The sequence below is a fragment of the Vicugna pacos genome, chromosome 19 (genome assembly GCF_048564905.1).
Source record: "Vicugna pacos chromosome 19, VicPac4, whole genome shotgun sequence".
NCBI lineage: Eukaryota > Metazoa > Chordata > Mammalia > Artiodactyla > Camelidae > Vicugna > Vicugna pacos.
Genome location: NC_133005.1, coordinates 29,122,455 through 29,140,649, shown reverse-complemented (window position 1 = coordinate 29,140,649; position 18,195 = coordinate 29,122,455). Strand labels below are relative to the sequence as shown.

The 18,195-nt window shown below is 46.5% G+C and overlaps 1 protein-coding gene across 2 annotated transcripts in view; it reads right to left on the bottom strand.

Moving 5' to 3' along the window:
* Positions 1-535: 535 nt before the first annotated feature.
* The window catches only part of DHX35 (DEAH-box helicase 35), a 62,625-nt gene continuing 44,965 nt past the window's right edge, over positions 536-18,195 (bottom strand). Inside the window, exons 14-22 of one of the 2 annotated variants that reach the window (XM_006202541.4) lie at positions 17,212-17,266; positions 14,286-14,381; positions 13,901-13,995; positions 12,258-12,335; positions 10,651-10,780; positions 7,665-7,746; positions 5,654-5,725; positions 4,481-4,592; positions 536-1,733 (exon numbers count right to left, since the gene is read on the bottom strand). In XM_006202541.4, the coding sequence (XP_006202603.1) occupies positions 1,689-1,733; positions 4,481-4,592; positions 5,654-5,725; positions 7,665-7,746; positions 10,651-10,780; positions 12,258-12,335; positions 13,901-13,995; positions 14,286-14,381; positions 17,212-17,266 (765 nt within the window). In that variant the 3' untranslated portion in view covers positions 536-1,688. The remainder of the gene's footprint in view (positions 1,734-4,480; positions 4,593-5,653; positions 5,726-7,664; positions 7,747-10,650; positions 10,781-12,257; positions 12,336-13,900; positions 13,996-14,285; positions 14,382-17,211; positions 17,267-18,195) is intronic. The other variant, XM_072944213.1, reaches the window with a different exon arrangement.

The window sequence follows — 18,195 nt, the reverse complement described above, 5'->3', positions numbered from 1 at the left end:
CTGGAAGAGGTGGCCAGTGACACGTGCTGGCTCCAGGCTGCACCCCCGACTGTTTCATCTCCTGTTTTTGCTCTGCAGTTTCAGCCAGAGGTGAGGATCCTGCACCACCTCCTCCTTGCATCCCAACAGAAGCTCACTGGGACCAGCCCCGGCCCTAAATTATAAAAAAAAGTATTTCTGATCTTTCTTCACAAGAATGCCAGTTGGAAACTGGCGAGAACTGGCACTTCTTTGGGACTTCGTTTAAACAGCATCCCTTGTTTGCTCTAGTAGTCTTTTTTTTTTTTTTGGTTTGTTTTAATGGAGGTACTGGGGATTGAACCCAGGACCTCATGCACACTAAGCATATGCTCTACCACTGAGCTACATCTATACCCACCCCCTGCCCCCCAATAAGGTCTGGAGGCCATTTGGTCACATGATCTTGCTGTATGGGGCCTCCCATGTCCATGTGACCCCCAAAGCTGCTGTATGCCAAGCATCATTGGAAGAATTAATTGGACCATCTTAAAATACAGACCACGAGAACCATGGGTGGGAGGGAATACGTTTACTTTAGGTATAAAGGTTTATATTATTAACAAGTTATCACTATTATTTACATGTTTATAAAACAGAAATAAAAATGACACACGTTTGGTGCCAAAAGTGGCGCATCCAAACGAATATCAGTACAAAAATAAATTCTCAAGCTACGTGTTTTTAAGATAAACATCATTGAAACAGTTAAGAGGAAACAATCTGTATCGGTCACGTGTTGAAATGCAAATGTCATCACAGCAAAGCAGCACTGGGGGCGCTGGTGAGACCAGCGCCTGATGGGGGAGCCCCCGCCCCGTCCCCGCGTTCTCGCCAGAACCGGGCACACAAAAAACAAACGTACGAGTTACGTTCCTGAGCTACAGAAGTCTAGAGCCTCTCAACGGTGAATTTCTGCTACAGAGGCTCCCGGATGGGGTCTGAGCTGATGAACACTCACTAGTGGCATCAGGACATGGGATCGTATGCGGAGGGGAAGCGGAGCCCACTTGTGAAACAGAGAGACGGACCCTGTGCACAGAGCACACAGCACAGCACACCGGGTCCTCTCCGTCAGTCACCAATCCTTGCAAGTCTCCTGGCTGCCAACAAACAGGGACACAGGCAGAGGGAAAACAGAAGCTGCCTGGTTTGGGAAGCCCTGTGCCCAGCAGGCATGACCCTCGGTGATGCTGGCGGAAATCCACAGTGTTTCAGGGTCTCAGACCTTCGCGGGTACACTCTGCTCGCACGTGGCCACACATCTCACTGGTCAACAGAGCCGCGGCCCCACGGGGAAAGCAAAGCCAGCCCAGCAAGCCCTCGGCCCACCCAGCCTGGTGCTTCAGCTGCAGTGGCCTGCTGTGAACTGGGCCAGGACGGGCCTGCTGGAAGTGGCATGCCAGGTCAGGGAGGGTGCTGGGTGAGCCAGGAGCATGGCCCTTCCAACTCCCACATGGCGGGACGCCCGTCCAGGCACAAACTCCTCTGGGACCCCAGCGAGGGAGGCGGATGCTGAGGGGACTGGGCGGGCAGGGGCTTCGAATGGGCTGCGGAACAGCTGAAGATTCCACACGAGCCGACGCCGGCTCACCCACCCTGGGCGGGGCGTGGCCGCGTGGAGGAGAGGATAGTAGCAAGCCGTACCTGCGGCCGCAGCCCAGCTCTGCTCACTGGTCCTGGACCTTGGCCCTCTTGGCTTTGAGGGACAGGTGCTGCAGGAGAAGAGAAAAACATCATCGTGGGGCGTGGCTAGACAGAGAAAGTGGACCTCCGTGTAATTCCCATGTAAGTGACCACATCAACGCTTCCACCTGGTCCACGCCGTCTCAGTAAATGCCCTGCCCCTCAGGCAAGAGTTTGGAGGAAAAGAGCCCAAGGGACCCACAAAGGAAGTGGCTTTAACAAAGGACCTCTGCTCACAACTGAGGTATCCTCGGTACCCCTTAATAATCAGAAGCCAACGAGCAGGCGCTTGCCCGGGCGTGCCGCCCTAACACGCAGCGGGATCTTCACACGAGGAACCCCCAGCCCCCGGCATGCTCACAGCCCAAACCCCATTTCTTAGCACACCTACAGTGGCCTCAAGACAACCATCCGATCGCTGACAGAGAACTGCAGGCCCTGAAAGAATTCCAGGCGCCAAAGACGACGCAACGCGCCACCAGGCGTGGCGGGAAGGAACTGAGTGAGCGGGACACACGTCTGGACGAGCTGCCCGAAGTCATACTTTCTATCCACTCAGGCCTGAGAAAGGACCAGTATAGATTCTTGCCGAGGCCCTGGTTAACATTTCCCTAGATTCCAAAGGTATCTCAGCATGAGGAGAAAAAATCTTAAGGACTTGCAAGGCAAACCTCTGAATGGGTCCCCCGTGCTTCCTCTTTCCAGCGGCGGGTCTGGCTGGAGTTCTCCAAATTCTCTCCTCCCCCCTCTTCACCTGACGTGACCCCTCTGAGTAACGGGAGGCACTCAGAGCCTTAGCTGGGGAACAGGGGTGAGGTCATCGTGCCCGTGGGACCATTTTTGGTGCTCATTTCTGAGGAGAATGTTGGGTATAAACAAAGCTAACTCTGGATTTTTTTCAGGCCTCTTTACAGGGTGAGAGCAACTCTCTGAAAAACAGTGGTAATGGAAAGTCACCAAAGGTGCCAGGAACAGAGCCGGGGGTGATCTGTGGGCTGTGGACGGTCGCGAGGTGCTACACTGTGTTCAACAAAGGGCCGTCTACCACCCACGGGCAGCCACTGGAGATCCGCAGGGCTCTTGGTGAAATCAACCCATTTTGGACAAGTTCATAGACGCGCCTTTGGGCTGCTTAGTTAAGGAGGGGCCAAGTTTCTCCAGGCCAGGGTGGGTGGGAGGCACAGGGCACAGGGTTTAAGGCCCTTGGCTGTACAGTGAGGCTGTTGAATTAGGTGATTTCTGAGGTCCCGGCTTCTCTGAAACTACTCTGATCACAGGCAGTCATCAGAGTGGAGCTGCTGAGCTGAAAAACAGGCATTTGGAGAAAAGAGGCAAATGCAGACATTTGGAATTATCTTTTTTTTTTTCTTCAAAATTCTAGGGCTATGTGTTCTTTAACTTTGTGGGTTTGATGTAGAGAAAATGTCATTCTGAGCTGAGAATGGAAAATGCCTCCACATCTAGGGTAATTCTGTTCTCCAAGGGTCTACATAATGACAGCACGGGGCTGTAATCCCTGAGAAAAAGGACACACTCAAGGGGAGCTTTATATTCATCCCAGGGCTCTGCACAGCTCTCCAAACCTTGTCACAGGGAAGCAAATCCTATACAGAGAACAACAGTATCACTGGGCAGAGGAAACACAGGTCAGAGCTCAGAGCTGCCGGGCCAGCTGGAGTATGCAGGACAGGGCATCAGAAAGGAGGAGCCCCAGGAAGCGACACGGGCTGAATGCTGAGCTGCGCACGCGCAGGCCAAGATTCCAAACGGCTGGCAGAGAAGACATACCGGAGGGCTGTGCCTGACAGGGGGATTCGGAAGGTGTGAACAGTGCTGGAGACGCTGGGGTTTTGACCAAGCAGAGCGCAAAGACCTCACTAAACATCCCAGACTTTAGGCTGTAACATGAAAAAGCCCGTGTCTTAGGAGCAGGGCTCCTCAAGACCTGCCCCATGAAGAGTGAAATCAGGTCTCGGTGGAATTGAACTGTTTACCAGAAAAAAATTTTCAATATTCTTCAAAGACGACAAAATCAACTTTTCACAACAAAGTACCTAATAACGTCCAGCGCACATCAACAAACCACCACACAACAGAAGCAGGAAAATGTGACCCGGAACGAGGCGGGAAAACAGTCTAAAAACAAAACAGACTAGAGGTGGCAAAGATGTTGTATTAATGGGCATGACATGCTCTTTCAAACAGCTATATAAATATGTTCAAAGACTTAAAGAAAAAGATGAATATATTGAGTGAACACATGGAAACTCTAAACAGAGAAATAAAAACTTAGAGATCAAATGAAAATTTTAAAATGGAAAATATAATATCTGAAATGAAATATTTTCTATAAGGGCTTAACAAAAGCGTGGACACTGCAGATGTACTGACTGCTAAACAAGAAGACAGGTCAAGAGGGAAAAAAGAGATCGGAGCCTCAGTGACGTGTGGGACAATATCAAGTGCTCTAATACGTACATAACTGGAATTCCAGAAGGAGAGCAGAGAAGGATACTGGGATCAGAAAAAATATTTTAACGAATAACAGTCGCAAATTTTCCAAATGTGGTCAAAAGAAAGTCCACAGATTCAACAAGCTCAATGAACCCAGGCAGAAAAAACACAAAGAAAAGCACAGCATAATTCAAAATGCTAAAAAACAACAAATAAAGGAAAAAATCTTAAGAACAGGCAGTAAAAAAAGAAAAAAAAACCAACAAAAACTAAATCAGACGAATAGGAAACAAACAGCACCACCTCTTGATAAGGAACTTACTGTCCCTTGTTGATAAAAGTGCGGAGCCAGCTCCAACAGCCAAGCCGATTCAATAGCAGTCACGTCCCTCATGTAATACTTGGAGGTCTGTATAACTTCATTGTAGATGACCCTGAAACAAGACGAGAACACAAGCTAGTTTCCTTTCTCTTAGGATGAGACTCAGAACCACAACAATTAGAGCTGACAAGATTCTCTCCCCTTTACCTGTAACGGGCACCTGTTCTGTGTGCCAGGCACTACCCTAAACATACGCGTTCATGTTGCTCACATAAGCCTCGTGATCTGAGTGGTAGGTAACAGTGTGTCCATTTTACAGGTGACACTAAGTCCTACGTGATTTCCAGAACATCTCAGTTATCAGGACAGGGCCTTCTGGATCCTTGTGCTTGTATTTACAGGACTCGGAATGGAGCCTAATGACTTTATTAGGAAATGCAGACATAAAAGCAAAGGCTTACTGATTCTGAAAGGAGCTGGGAATTAACTGTAAAGAGACACAAGGGCACTTTCTAGAGAGATGAAAATATTCTATATCTTACTGGAGTATTGGTTACATGGATGCACACAGTTGTCAAACTCTTCCAACCTATATAAAGTATCCTTCTATTTAAAAAAAAAAAAAAAAGAAGCATGCCTGAGGCTGAGGTAAAAGACACCAAAAAGCCAAGGAGATAATTTAAATCCCCACATTTATGGAGTGCACATATTAGATACCGGTGTCAGCTTCCAGAGCCAGTATAGCCTCCTCCCTGAAGCCAGCCCCGGCTCTCCCTGGCACAGAAAGTGCCATCCACAGCCATCTACCAGCTACACTCTTCTGTGAAAGCCTTTCTCCCCAGGTACTGGAATCTGTGTCCCTCTGTCCGGCTGCGGGCTGGGACCTGAATTCATCCCTGCAGAGCTGTGCCCGGCACAAGGATGCAGCATCTAGTCCGAGGGTGAATGTGAATGTCGGCTCAGTGGATGAGTGAACAGAGGAGTAACACCGTTCGCTTGGAGATCGTTGATAGAGCAGAGATTCTGTAGCTGACTCAGAACAAAAGTCAACAAAGGTGCCCCAGGCACTGGTACTCCAGGCGCTGTGCTGGGCGCGGGGGGGCCCCGCGGAGACCAGGACCTAGGCCTCGCCTTCAGCGCACTTACAAGGCTAAGACGCAGGAGGGGGCTTACCAGCGAGGCGGCTTCTCTGCATAGAGGACCGACGCAGGGTGGATGTGCAACTCATGATCGTCACGGATGGTCCTTGGGGCACAGAACAATTCTGCCTCAAGTACACTTTAAGCACTCAGAGTGAGACCTTCCCCCAGACGTGTGTGCCGTCACGACAGTGCACGCAGGCTGCACTTCACACACACACACACACACACTCTCCTCTCCGGCGTCTCCTGGGCCCTTTGTGACCCCTCCCCCGCGGCCGCCCCAAAAGTCAGGAATAAGTTGTGCAAAAAAGGCAGAAGAAAAGCAACATGTGGACATTCAAAAACAACGATTTAGAATATATTGCTCCACCCTATGTTTATGTTTATCTTCTGTGGGTTCTTTTTCAAAAATTTCTTTGGGGACAGAAATATGATTATTTCTATAATCTTTTCTATTAAACAAAGTTAAATAGTAAAGATAAAGACTATGGGGGAGATGATAACGGGAGAAAGAGAAAGCTCAACACTGGACCATCCATTTCTCTCAGATAGTATTTCAAATTCCAACTCAGATCTGATGCAATTTAATAAAAAAAAATGTACTGAACACAAGACTACTGGTAAGATCAGCTCACAAGAGAACAATAACAGACTAGGATGCTGCTGCCCAAACCATAATTAGAGTGTTTCCGCATGTGTTCAAATGCCATGACCCAGCTCCTCTCCACGGCCGGGGTCCTGGCTGTCCTACCGGGCAACTGACACTGAACTTGGTCTGCAAAGGACCGACCATCACAAAGCCTGTTTACGTAGCCTGTATTTCTGCTGAGGACACTGGTGAAAGGATTTTGTAAATGCTAGTAAAAATTGCTAATTAATACTCTTGAGGAGAGTGGGGCAATCAAAATGACGACAAAATAACGGTGCTCACTGGAGAAGCTCACGGGCCTCCCCAGAGCTGCCGCAAACAGGGACAACTCGGTGTCGGGAGGGGGAGTGCATACGATGGGCAACAGACATGCTGCTGACAGGACAGACTACTGGCCTGGAGTGACACAGCCCACACTGGAGATAAACGTAAAGTGCTGTCCATTGGCTCAGACAGTCAGCTACTAGGATACTACATGGAGGAGACCTGGCTGCCAAAAAAAACCACAAAAAAGCTCAGTGCAACTCTGGGCTCATTAACAAAGCCCAGTGTCCAGGACAAGGGACATCACAACGACCTCAGGATCACAGGACTGTAACATTTTCTGAGGGGGAAAAGCTAATGACAGTATATGGAGGAAATGCAAAGAGAAGCTGGGGAGAGAGCCTCCTGAGGGCTCCTGACTGAAGAAGGGCCTGCTGTCATCACCGCACGCTAACTGGCTGCAGGGAAGTTCTGAGACTTAGATGAGCTCAGAAACAGAAACGACAGACCAAAGGTCACAACTCAAAGAACTGGAATGATTCCATTTGGGAAGAAAAGGGCTGAACTCTGTATTAGCTTTTACCGTATTTGAATACACTAAAGGTTCTCAGAGAGCATCAAGGGTCAGTGATGTTTCTGTGCCTAGAAAATGCAGCTGGAGGAGACAGGCTGTAATCTGTAGCAGGAGGAAGGACAGCCAGCTCAAAGAAGCACCTGCCAACATTCAATGTGGCCAAAATGCGTCAGGGTAGGTGGCGGCTTCAGTTCTATAGATCTCTACAAACAATGTGAACTTTCCCAACGGCAAAGGGGACTTCTCTAGGAAAGATCACCTTTAATGGTTCCTTTCAGTCCTATTATTCTATTAGACTAGAAACATCACCAGCCTCCAGACTTTTAATTGTCATCCTTCTACAACATGTGGACAGCTGAACATTTGAGAATCATTTCCATAAGTTATTTCACTTAAAGCTATACAGCTAACCTCAATGCACCTTTAGAAGGAGGCTTGACAATTTTTTTAAATTGCTTAATCTCTTTCTACTTTCCCTCCACATCCACTTGCTCTGGGGTTTGGATCATTTTTAAGATTTCCATGACTTAAATAACTTCCGAAGTATTATGTTACCTATAAGCTCCAGTAGAGTGAAACCTTGCTGCATTGGCAAAGAATCCGGAAACAATGCACCTCAGGACCGGATCTGGATCACCTGCACAAGGGAGCAAACAGAGTGATGGATGAGACCTCGCCTGCCCCATGCTCTGCGTGCTCAGGCCTGTGCTGTGAGGCCCACCCCAGGCTGCTTCGAGCCACCTTGCAACCATCTCCTGAACAGGTCCCAGCCCCACGCTTCCCGGTGCTGGAGGCCTGCCCTGGCGCCATCTGTGGAGGTCCCCACCCTCACAATGGCTGCTGAGGGAAACATGCTGGGCTGTTCCCTTAAGCTGGGACCCCCAATCCCCCCTGGACCACAGATGACCAGACCAAGGCTGGGCACTAGAACCTACAGAGCACCTCACAGGCTCCCAGTGACCCTGGGAAGTCCTTTTTAGGAGAGCATTTTGCAGGAATGATGTTCCATCCATAAGGCACAAACTGGGACACTAACACTACAACATCATTTCTGTGGTTATAAGCTACAGTATGTAATTCTTCAAACTTTTCAAACATCTCATTTTAATTGGTATCTGTGTTGCTATAGTAAACATCTTCCACAGATAAAGCCCGCCCACTTATTGGATGATTTCCACAGGATATATCCACATTATTGAGCCAAAGGATAATATCATCTGTGGCTTATGACATACCATATTTCATCAATTCTAAGAACTGATGAGAATTCTAAACTGTCACTTTTTTTATGCTTTAACTCACTGAAATTAGGACAGCATTTTGTAATTATAACTGGCAGTATTTTTTTCTCTAAATGATGTGTGCCTTACAAATGATGGTGTCTTAGATCCAGCAAACTGCAGTATGTTGGTAAATAAGTTCCCCCGAGGCGGTATAATTTACACAAAGCCGTCAACAACGCATGAGGATGTCAGTTTCACTGTATTCTTACCAGCCATGTTTTGGCCAAAGGGTACCCCCTCTTCTACTGTACATTTATTTGATTACTATCTGTATTTCTTCTTTTGTGAATTTTCCATTCCATTCCTTTGCCCATTTATCAACTTGGAAACTAGTGGGATTTTTTTCCCCTAATATGTTAAACTCATTCTGTAATAAAGTTTTAAAGTTTTTAAAATTTTTATCTTATGTATGCTGAAAATATTTTTCAACTGTTTGCTTTCTTTTTCCTTAACGTCTAGAAGTTTTAAATTTGCGTGTAATTGAGTTTGCATGATTTTCTCTATTGCTCTTAAGCACAGAAATGATAAATCTCAAATCTACCTTTCTAACCACAATCTGATCCTAGATTCAGTCCCCTCTCTCCAACTACCTAAAAGAAATTTCTATGGAGGACGTGCATTCTTATCCGGATGAAACCACTTCCAAAAGGGTGAAAACTGGCCCTTGAGGGTGGGGTAGTGGGCAATGGTAGAGATGACAATGACTATGACCCTCCAAAGATCAACCCTACCTTTCAAAATCTTATTCCTTAGTACTTGATTTCTCTCTTGAGGAAGAATTTAAATTCAATGTAACTTTTCTCCTGGGCGAGGGGTTGACAATGAAAAGCAGGTTAAGAAATGAACATGAAGACGTACGGCTGTCATCCATCAGCTGGGCGACGGGTGCCAGATCAGCCTCTACCCCATCAGCTGTCCCTGCAAGCTTCCTCCTTCTACCGATGACACCAACTGTGCCCGGTCACCCAGGTTCCAACTCCTCCCTCTCTTGTGAGCTCAGTCATTCATCAGCACCCGCTGGGCATCTAATATGCTCCGAGCTCTCTCCCAGCACTTGTCTCCACAGTCCTCCCTGCCCAGCGTGCCCTCTCCCCTCAACTAGATTCTGCCACCCCTCGGAGCCTGCTGTGTGCCCTCCAGGCCAGCCCCCGTGTGATTCTGTCACCCCCGTACTGACTACAGCTGCCACTGTGGTGTCCCGATTCCCAAAGCATCTACTCTGCTAGCTTCTGAGACACGGATGCTCTTGTGTTGTGGTGGTCGTCTCTCTGCAGGAAAGCTCTGGAGAAAAACTGCCTGAGCTCTGATTCCCCTGCACACTCACTGTGGGCCCTTCGAGCCGCGAGCTCCTCGCTGTGTCTCGGCGCACTTTTCTCATCCATAGGACGGGGATAACAGCGGCATGTACTTCACTGGAGGGTCGTGAGCATTAAACGGATTCATGTATGGAAAGCAACACTGCCAGGCCTGCGACACGCACTTCAGGAACGTGAGCGAGTACGAGTGAGGCCAAGAGTGGGACTGAGTGCCCGGCACACACGAGGTGTTCAAAGGCAACTGCTGAGTGAACGAGCAGGTGTGTCGCCTCCTCAAAATGTGGGTCTGAGCCACACAGACCTGGCTTTGCCGGTCACCAGCTGTGCTGTCCTGAACTTAAAAGTAGCTTCTCCCTGGGATTTTACAGGTCCTCTGTAAAACGCGGATGACATCGCCTACGCCTCAGAGTAGGAGACTAAGGGAGAGAATATTTGTGGAAGCCCTGCCGTGGGGCAACCTAGTGTGTCCTCCATTACCAGTAATTGCTGTTGCTGCCAGAGGCCAGAAACCATGCCTTAACCCAGCACTGTCTCACCCCAGGGACTGCGAAGGCTAACCACACGGCACTTGCTCTCGTAATATCTGTATTTGAAAATTAAATGCAATTTATGTGAAATGGCCATAAACACCGCCCACTTAACAGACATTTTTCTTGCAAAATCTACATGGAAAGATTAACCATGTAACGTACAATGATGTGAATGTTAATGATTTTTAAGTGTTGTCAGGGCTTGTTAAATTTTTTTAATAAGAATAGTCCTCAGAAATAGAAACAGACCTCCTTGGGAAAAACTATACTACTTTTCACCAACACAGGCAATTCAAATTGTGGGGCCGGTGTAGATCCAGGGTTCACTGGGCCGCACACGGCGGCCCACATGCGAGCTCGCAGAACGCGGCCACACGGGGCAGAGGGGGTGTCGCTGGCGGTTCACTCTTACCTTCACTAGATTTCTTGGGCACTTGAAACTTGACGAGTAGCTTTTTCAGTTGCTCTCTCACTGTCGCAGCTCTGACGAGACCCTTGTAATTCAGGAAATGCTCCTGACACCACTGAGAGCTCTTATTGTGCTGCAGGACAACCCAGAGAGAGGGACAGTGAGAAAAGCACAGAAATGTTCCTGACTGAGATCACTCACGTCTCTTCCCCATCTGCTCGCTCAGTGGGACAAGATCATCAGATCATAACTGGCCCTTTTTGGCCGCAGCTCTCTAAACAGACGTTGACAACAATACTCGCCACCTGACTGCTCTCCGACTTCACTCTCTGAGCTCAAGGGCAGATGAGAACTTAATAGCAAGCAGAGTCGTTTCCAACCTTTAATACCTACGGGAGTGGCGAACTGTCAAGAACCACTTCCCTGCAGCTCTCTGTGTACCAACTAGCCCTCCCCGGCAGGCTTGAGTTCGTCACTTTATTTGACTACAGGCAAGGAATATGACACTTGCCAATTTAGAAATAATTTACAAATTACTATTCTATATCCCCAAAGTATGACTTTTCTATCAACGGTGCTTAATTTTGTTCTATTTACAATCATTAGGTCTTAAATTATTGCTGTCCTCTGAAATTACAAGCCAGGGAGGAAAGTGTTTTAAATAAAAATATAATTCAAGGAGGACTTTCTCAGATGGCAACTACAGAATAATACACTGTAGCCCTGGGCCTGCTCTCTCCTGGCAGAGGAAGCTTCAGGCTGGAGATGGTACTCTGTGTTTGCACAAATGAATTTTAACTGACTTAACCCATAGTTAATAATCTCAGTAAGAGATGGGGTTTCCTGAAAACTGTTCATTAACTAAATCTCCCATCAAATCTCTGGTAACACAAAAACTTAGTTATTTCTCCTCTTATAAGAAATTATTTGAGAAATGAATACAAGATACTGAAGATCGAAAATGTCTCGTTTCCCCCTTACATCCTTTCCTTTATATAAGAAGTTTCTTTTCGCACTGTTTCCACCATCTTTAGAGCTCTCTTTTCAGCAATTTTTAGTGAGGACTTTAAGCTGTATTATTTGCTCTTCGTTTCACAGACTATTAACAACAATAAAAATGAACATCACCTATGGCTAAATGTGGGTAGGACACGTGAACATACACGAATCATCGCCTGAATGTCTTCCCAGGGCCTGTCTGGAGTGGGAGGAGCGGTGGCTATATGAAACCTCAAGAGCATGAAGACGGCTTTGAAGATTCAAGGAAGTTACTCTCAGCCTCATTTATTTGCAGAAAATATATCAGAACTTCCTATCCAATTGTCAGACAGTGCTGTCCAGCAACACTGTGTGAACACTGGGCAGATATGAGACAGAATGAGGAGACAGCGGGCCGAGGAGAGCTGAGCGCCAGCCGCTGCCGGGGGCCCACACCTCTGGGCCGGGGAAAGCAGAAAACCACCATGGATTAGAAGCCCTAGCAATAAGTGAACAGGAAAACAAAGAGGTCTCCAGGCCATTTTATGGAATGAACTTCCAGAATCCTCGCTCCTAGATCGCTGCTAGTGGACGGGTGTGTGGAGGGGCCTCCGGAGCGGCGCCGTGCTTACTTTGATGAAGGCTTCATACACGTTGAGCATGGTCAGATGATCGCCCTCCTCTACAGCAAATTTTCGGTGCACTCGACTCTGCAAAGAATAAAGCAATGTTTAGAAGTTGACTCCTGTGAGCTTCTTGTCCCAGGAGGCAACACCACATGCTGAACAGCTTGTAGAGTCAGAAAGACTTGGTTTGCATCATTCTGGCTGTGTCATTTCTCGAAAGATCTCATATTGGGCATTTAACCTTTCTCGGCCTCAATGGCCTTATCTGTAAACTGGGATTTTAAACCCACCTATCAAGACCGCAGTGGGATGAAGATAACCCCCTTTTCTGGAACCTGGCACAGGTACTAGGTAAGTGGCAGTGTTCTGTCTCTCTCTTCCTCTATCCAGACAATAGCATCTCTTTGAGAACTCCTCCCAGCCCCTAACAGAATGTGAGCTCCAGGAGGGCAGGGGGCCGACTGTCTGGAGCATGGAAGACACTCTCTATCACTAAGCTACCACTAGGAATCTGAGATCCTGGACAATGACATCTGCTCCCACGGGATCAAGGAGCCACAGATCCAGTCCATACACAAGTACACAAATAGACTTACTGACTTCAGAATTTTCTCCTTGCATCAAATACCACATAATCAATCCTCCTCCCCTTCCATTCACTCAGTAACAGGTATTTCCTGAGCACCTACCACAGGCCAGGCACTGTTCTATGCATCTGGGCTGTAACAGTGACTAAAACTGGTGGGAGAAAAACAGCAAACAAGATAAATAAGCAAAATATACAGTCCTTTAGGTGGTAAGAAGTGCTAGGGAGAGAAATAACGGGGGGAGGGGGGTGGATATGTTGTGACTCTAGACAGAGTGGTCAGAACTTCACCTTCCTCATCAGTTTGCCTGTCCTGAGGGAGGACTATTAAAAAGGCTAATGGAAAAGCAAACAAACAACACAAAAACTCTGTAACCTCTAGTCATATAGCTGTCAGGAAAGATGCTAACAGTCGGTAAGAAAGTCTCTCTCCTCCCTGCTCATTCACCTTCTGCTTCTGCTTCCCTGACCCTTCCAGCAGGAACCAACTCTGGGCTCATCTTGGGCCTCCTTCCATCAGGACGCCTCACCTCCCCGGGGTTCAGTCTTTCCAGGGTTCGCTCTTTGGGTCGTTACTGATGCCTGGACCTTTGGTAGGGCCCTGTCAGCAACCTGACTGTGCCGGGCACTGACTCCTTACGTCACTAATGTGCCCACCAGGGTCACTCCCAGAGCAGCCTTAGTTAAAAACAAAACAAAACAAAACAAAAAAACCTATCTTATGGGAAAGTCAGCAGGACAATGGTTAAGATGATTTAGGGCTTCTGGACTGTGAAAGGCAACTCTAACCAATTTCAGCTATGCAGCCATGAATAAGTTACCTAACCTTTCTGTGCCTCCACCTCTAAAAATGATTATAGTAGAACCTACCTCCCAGGTCTACAGTGAAGACAAAATGAAGTGATGCAGGTAAAATGTGTGGCACAGTGTCAGGCACACAGTTAACACTCAGAGTGTAAGCTGCTCCGTCCCGAGCAGTCCCTGGGTAGTTTAACGAAGGAAAGCCCAAGATGAACGAGACTCGAGACTCATGTGAACAGCTAGGGGGAGGAGTCGGACTCACAGCCTGAGACTTCTGGTTTGAGGGGACCACAAAGACATTCTGGATCTGCATCATGGCTGCAATGCTTAGAATTTCCTGAGAACAGCCAAAATTTCCTATAAAACAAAAAGCATGTTTGATTTCAAACATACAATGCGTCAAAGAGAAGTAAACGACATTTTCTGTTATTTTCCTTACATCATCGGAAACAAAAGTGTTTACTGAATTAATGAATGACACTGATACTGAATCACAAGTTGGCAACATGCCCCCAACCAGACAGCTTTAGATGAAAGCTCCTTCACCCCTTGAACTGTATCATGCCCTCTTCCCTGGGAGCACTGAATTTGAGAAACAACTCCCCTGACCAAATAAAAGTCAATGAGAACTGCTGGTCTCCACCTACCTGATTCAAGCAGCATTTTTGCAAACATGGGATTCAAAGGAAACTCTGCTATTCTCATGCCAAGCGGTTCAGTTAGGTGACAGTCTTTGTCCAGACCTGCCGTAAGAACAACAGCAAAAATCAGAAGGCATGTACTGCTGTGTTGAAGATGTACAGTTGTTGAGAGAATAAAAGATGACGAATGCTAAAAAAAAAAGGTATCCAACAGATGAATCACGCACTCCCAACCTCAATCTGACCCCAAGTGCTTTAAGAATACAAGAAAAGGTCTCCTCAGAGCTGTTGAATATTCAGTTTTGCAAAACTGATACTTCTAATGGCTTCTATTCAAGGACTTGATTATAAGGAAATGGCCCCGCAGCCTCCTCCTGCTCCCACCCTCTCCTGGGCTGCTTACCCCCAGAGACTGCTCTTTTCAAAGGGCTCAGCAACCAGATAGTGCCAAACACAAAAGGCACTTTCCTTGGGGTCTCCAGCAGCCTTTGACCACAGCTCCCTGGAAGCACTCCTCCCCGGGTTCCGTGATCCCCACTCTCCTGCTTCTCTGCCACCTCTCTTGCTCCTCTCTCCCCGTCACTCTGGACCTCTTTCCGGGTCGAGCTTCTGACATGCGTAAACACGTGCCCAGCTGGCTCTTTGGTGCCAGAACCAGGGCTGCTTATCCAGTCACCTCCTGGGCAGTTTGCTGAACGGGGCTGACTCCTTCAATTCCCCAAGTCCCTCCTTGCCTCTTTACCATCAGCCAATTCCCAGGTATTGGATTCCCAAGATACAGACTGCTGTTTTACTGTGGTTTAAACTGTTCCCATTAAAACACATGCTGCAGAGCTCAGAGTAAAACAGAAAAGGCCACTTCTCTTTGGTCCCGATATCATCTCTTAAAAGGTGATAATTCAGCTAATAAATTAAGTTGGGTGTTTCCCTCTAGCTTTTCCAGCTTATTCAGGGCAGTGAAAAATTAAAAATATTTTAAATTTCATTCGTTTGGGGAAAATCAGTCCAAATGAAAAACCTTTGTGTAGTCAATGTTCTGTAATGCTCATTGCAGATTATCTCAAGAAATAGTGCTTTCAAGTTCTGATTACATGCTTGAAAACGGGGGATGGAAACCCACTGTGGCACACGCTCACCCTGGGCTGACTTGATGTAGACCCCAAAGGCCCCTTAAATCACTGAAGATTTTTTAAATCAATAACTGGCCATCCCTTCACAGGACAGTACCATAAATATAATGAATGAAGAAGGACCTCTACCTCACCGTACATAAAAAAAATTAATTCAAAATGGATCCCAGACCTACTAAATGTAAGAGCTAAAACTATAGCAACTCTTCAAGGAAAATCTAAGAGAGCTCTTCATGCCCAAGGATTAGGCAATGATTTCTTAGATAAAGACAACAAAAGCACAAGCAACAAAAGAAAAAATACACAAATTGAATTATGTAAAAAGTTAAAACTTTTGTGTTACAAACAACACCATCAAGGAAGTGAAAAGCCAGCCCACAAAATGGGAGAAGTATTTACAAATCACAAATCTGATAAGAAACATGTATCCAAAATATATACAGAACTCCTTCAACTCAATAATAAAAAGACAACATCCCAAGTAAAAATGGGCAAAGGATTTGAATAGACACTTCTCCAAAGATGATACACAAATGGCCAATAAGCATATGACAAAGTGCTCAACATCAACAGTCATTAGGGAAATACAAATCAAAACCACGAGATACCACGTCATATCCCCAAGGATGGCTTCCGTAGAAAAGACAGATAACAAGCACTGGCGACCTGTTACTGTGTGGGGAAACTGGAACCGTCGTACATGCTGGTAGGAACGTCCACCAGAAACCTGCACACGGATACTTACAGCAGCATTATTTATATGAGTCAAAAAGGGGAGACAACCCAGGTGTCCATCAACTGATAAATGGGTAAGAATAACGTGGTATATTGACACTATGGAATATTATTCAGCAGTAAAAAGAAATGAAGCTACAACATAGATAAATCTTGAAAACACGCTGAATGAAAGAAGCCACTCAAAAAGACCACACATTATGTGATTCCATTTATCTGAAATGTCCAGAATAGGCAAATCTACACAGACAGAAAGCAGATCAGCAGTTGCCTAGGCTGGGGGCAGGAGAGGAGAGGGGACGGGGAGTGAGTGTAATGGTTCAGGGTTTCTTTTTGGGGTGATGAAAGTGTTCTAAACTTGTAGCGATGGGCACAACCCTGTGAATATACTAAAGAACGCTGAATTGTACACTTTAAATGGCTGAACTGTATGGTATATGAATTATACCTCATAAAGATGTTACAAACAACAGAAAAAGACATTATATTCACCGAGGCCACATTCACGGAAAAGACACATACTTCCTGAAGAGGTGCATTTAGGCCACAGATTTCTCTATCTTAAGAGAAATACCACATTTTCAAACAAGAGAATAGAAGTTCCTCTGCTATACGGTGTTTCCTTGCCCCAACACTACCACGGGCTAGTCTTCCACCCAGTTCTCCACAGTGAACTCCAGGAACGGGAGGAAGAGGGGTTAGGCAGGGAACGCTGAGCCAGGTTTCAGAGTTGGGTGGAGGGACAGAGAAAAAGGTCCAGAGAGGTCACACCTGAAATACTGGTAGAGAATCTTGTGGATGTCTCTTAGGAGTGTAGCTGCGGTCAGGGTAATTAACAGCTTTTGCTGTATTGACGTGCTTTGTAAATTCATTGTCACTACTGGACTCTATGATCTAATCATGGCCCCACCTCATTTCTATAAGCTCATTTGTCAGGAAGAGGATTATATACATGGGGAGAACCAATCCCACCCCTGAAGATACTAAGAGCCCTCGGGTGAATACAGCCTGTCTAATATCACATAGTAACAAACAGATAAGGAAACACATAATAAGAGATGGTGTACCTCCCAAAGCATAGAGTAACTCCAACGCCTGAACCATCGACTGTGCCGGAGGGGGCTGTAAAAAACATAAAAAGCCTCCTAATTAATTTCATCAGGTAACAGCCATAACAGTGTGACTACTTCCTGCTCACATCCGCTCTTCCCCCTAAAATGCCCCATACTTCCCAACCTCTAAGCCCCTTGAAAGGCCCTTCCTCTCCCTCCCAGCATCCTTGGTCCTACTTGGTCTTTAATCTCAGCTTGATTAAGCACTTTCTTTGAAGCTTTCCCTCTTGCTCCCCTCCATCAGAAGTGAGGGGTCCCTACGTTGAAATAATCTCCTTGCTTTCCCTAAACTCTCATCAAACATTTCTAATTTTTACTTCATAGCCTCAACTTCCTAAGAAGCTGCACGATACTGCAGATGCTGCAGGGTTAACGGATACTGCAGTACTGATTCATCTCTGCATCACCCAGAGCCCTGCCTGTAGGGGGTAACAGACATAAGTTGAATCTGAATTTCCAAAAAGAATAGAGACTGCAAGACAATCTGAAGTTAAGCAAAGCTGATATTGTCCCCTTCAGTCTGATTCTCTGAATTCTTACTGTGTCTCTCCTTTCATGAATCTTTACTAAGCATCTACTACGTGCCAAGCATCATTGGTGTTTTCTTCTAAATTATTTCACCTATAAGCCACATAATAAAATTACAGTCCCTTTGCAAACTGTACAGTTTTTCTTCCTAAGTGCTTTCACAACAAATGTATTTGAAGTATCACACTGTTTTACAGATGAGGAAAGTGAGTAACAGTAAACAAGACATTCACACAGGTTCATGGGAGGCAGTCAGGTGGTGGCAAAGCCAAAGGCTGAACTAAATTCTCATTCTTTCCACTCTACCCCACCCACTGATGGCCACGGAACAAAGCTGTCCTTTCAAAAGCTGTGCCGACTGCACACACACGCTGATGAGTGTAGGGACTAGACCTGATTCACTACACACAG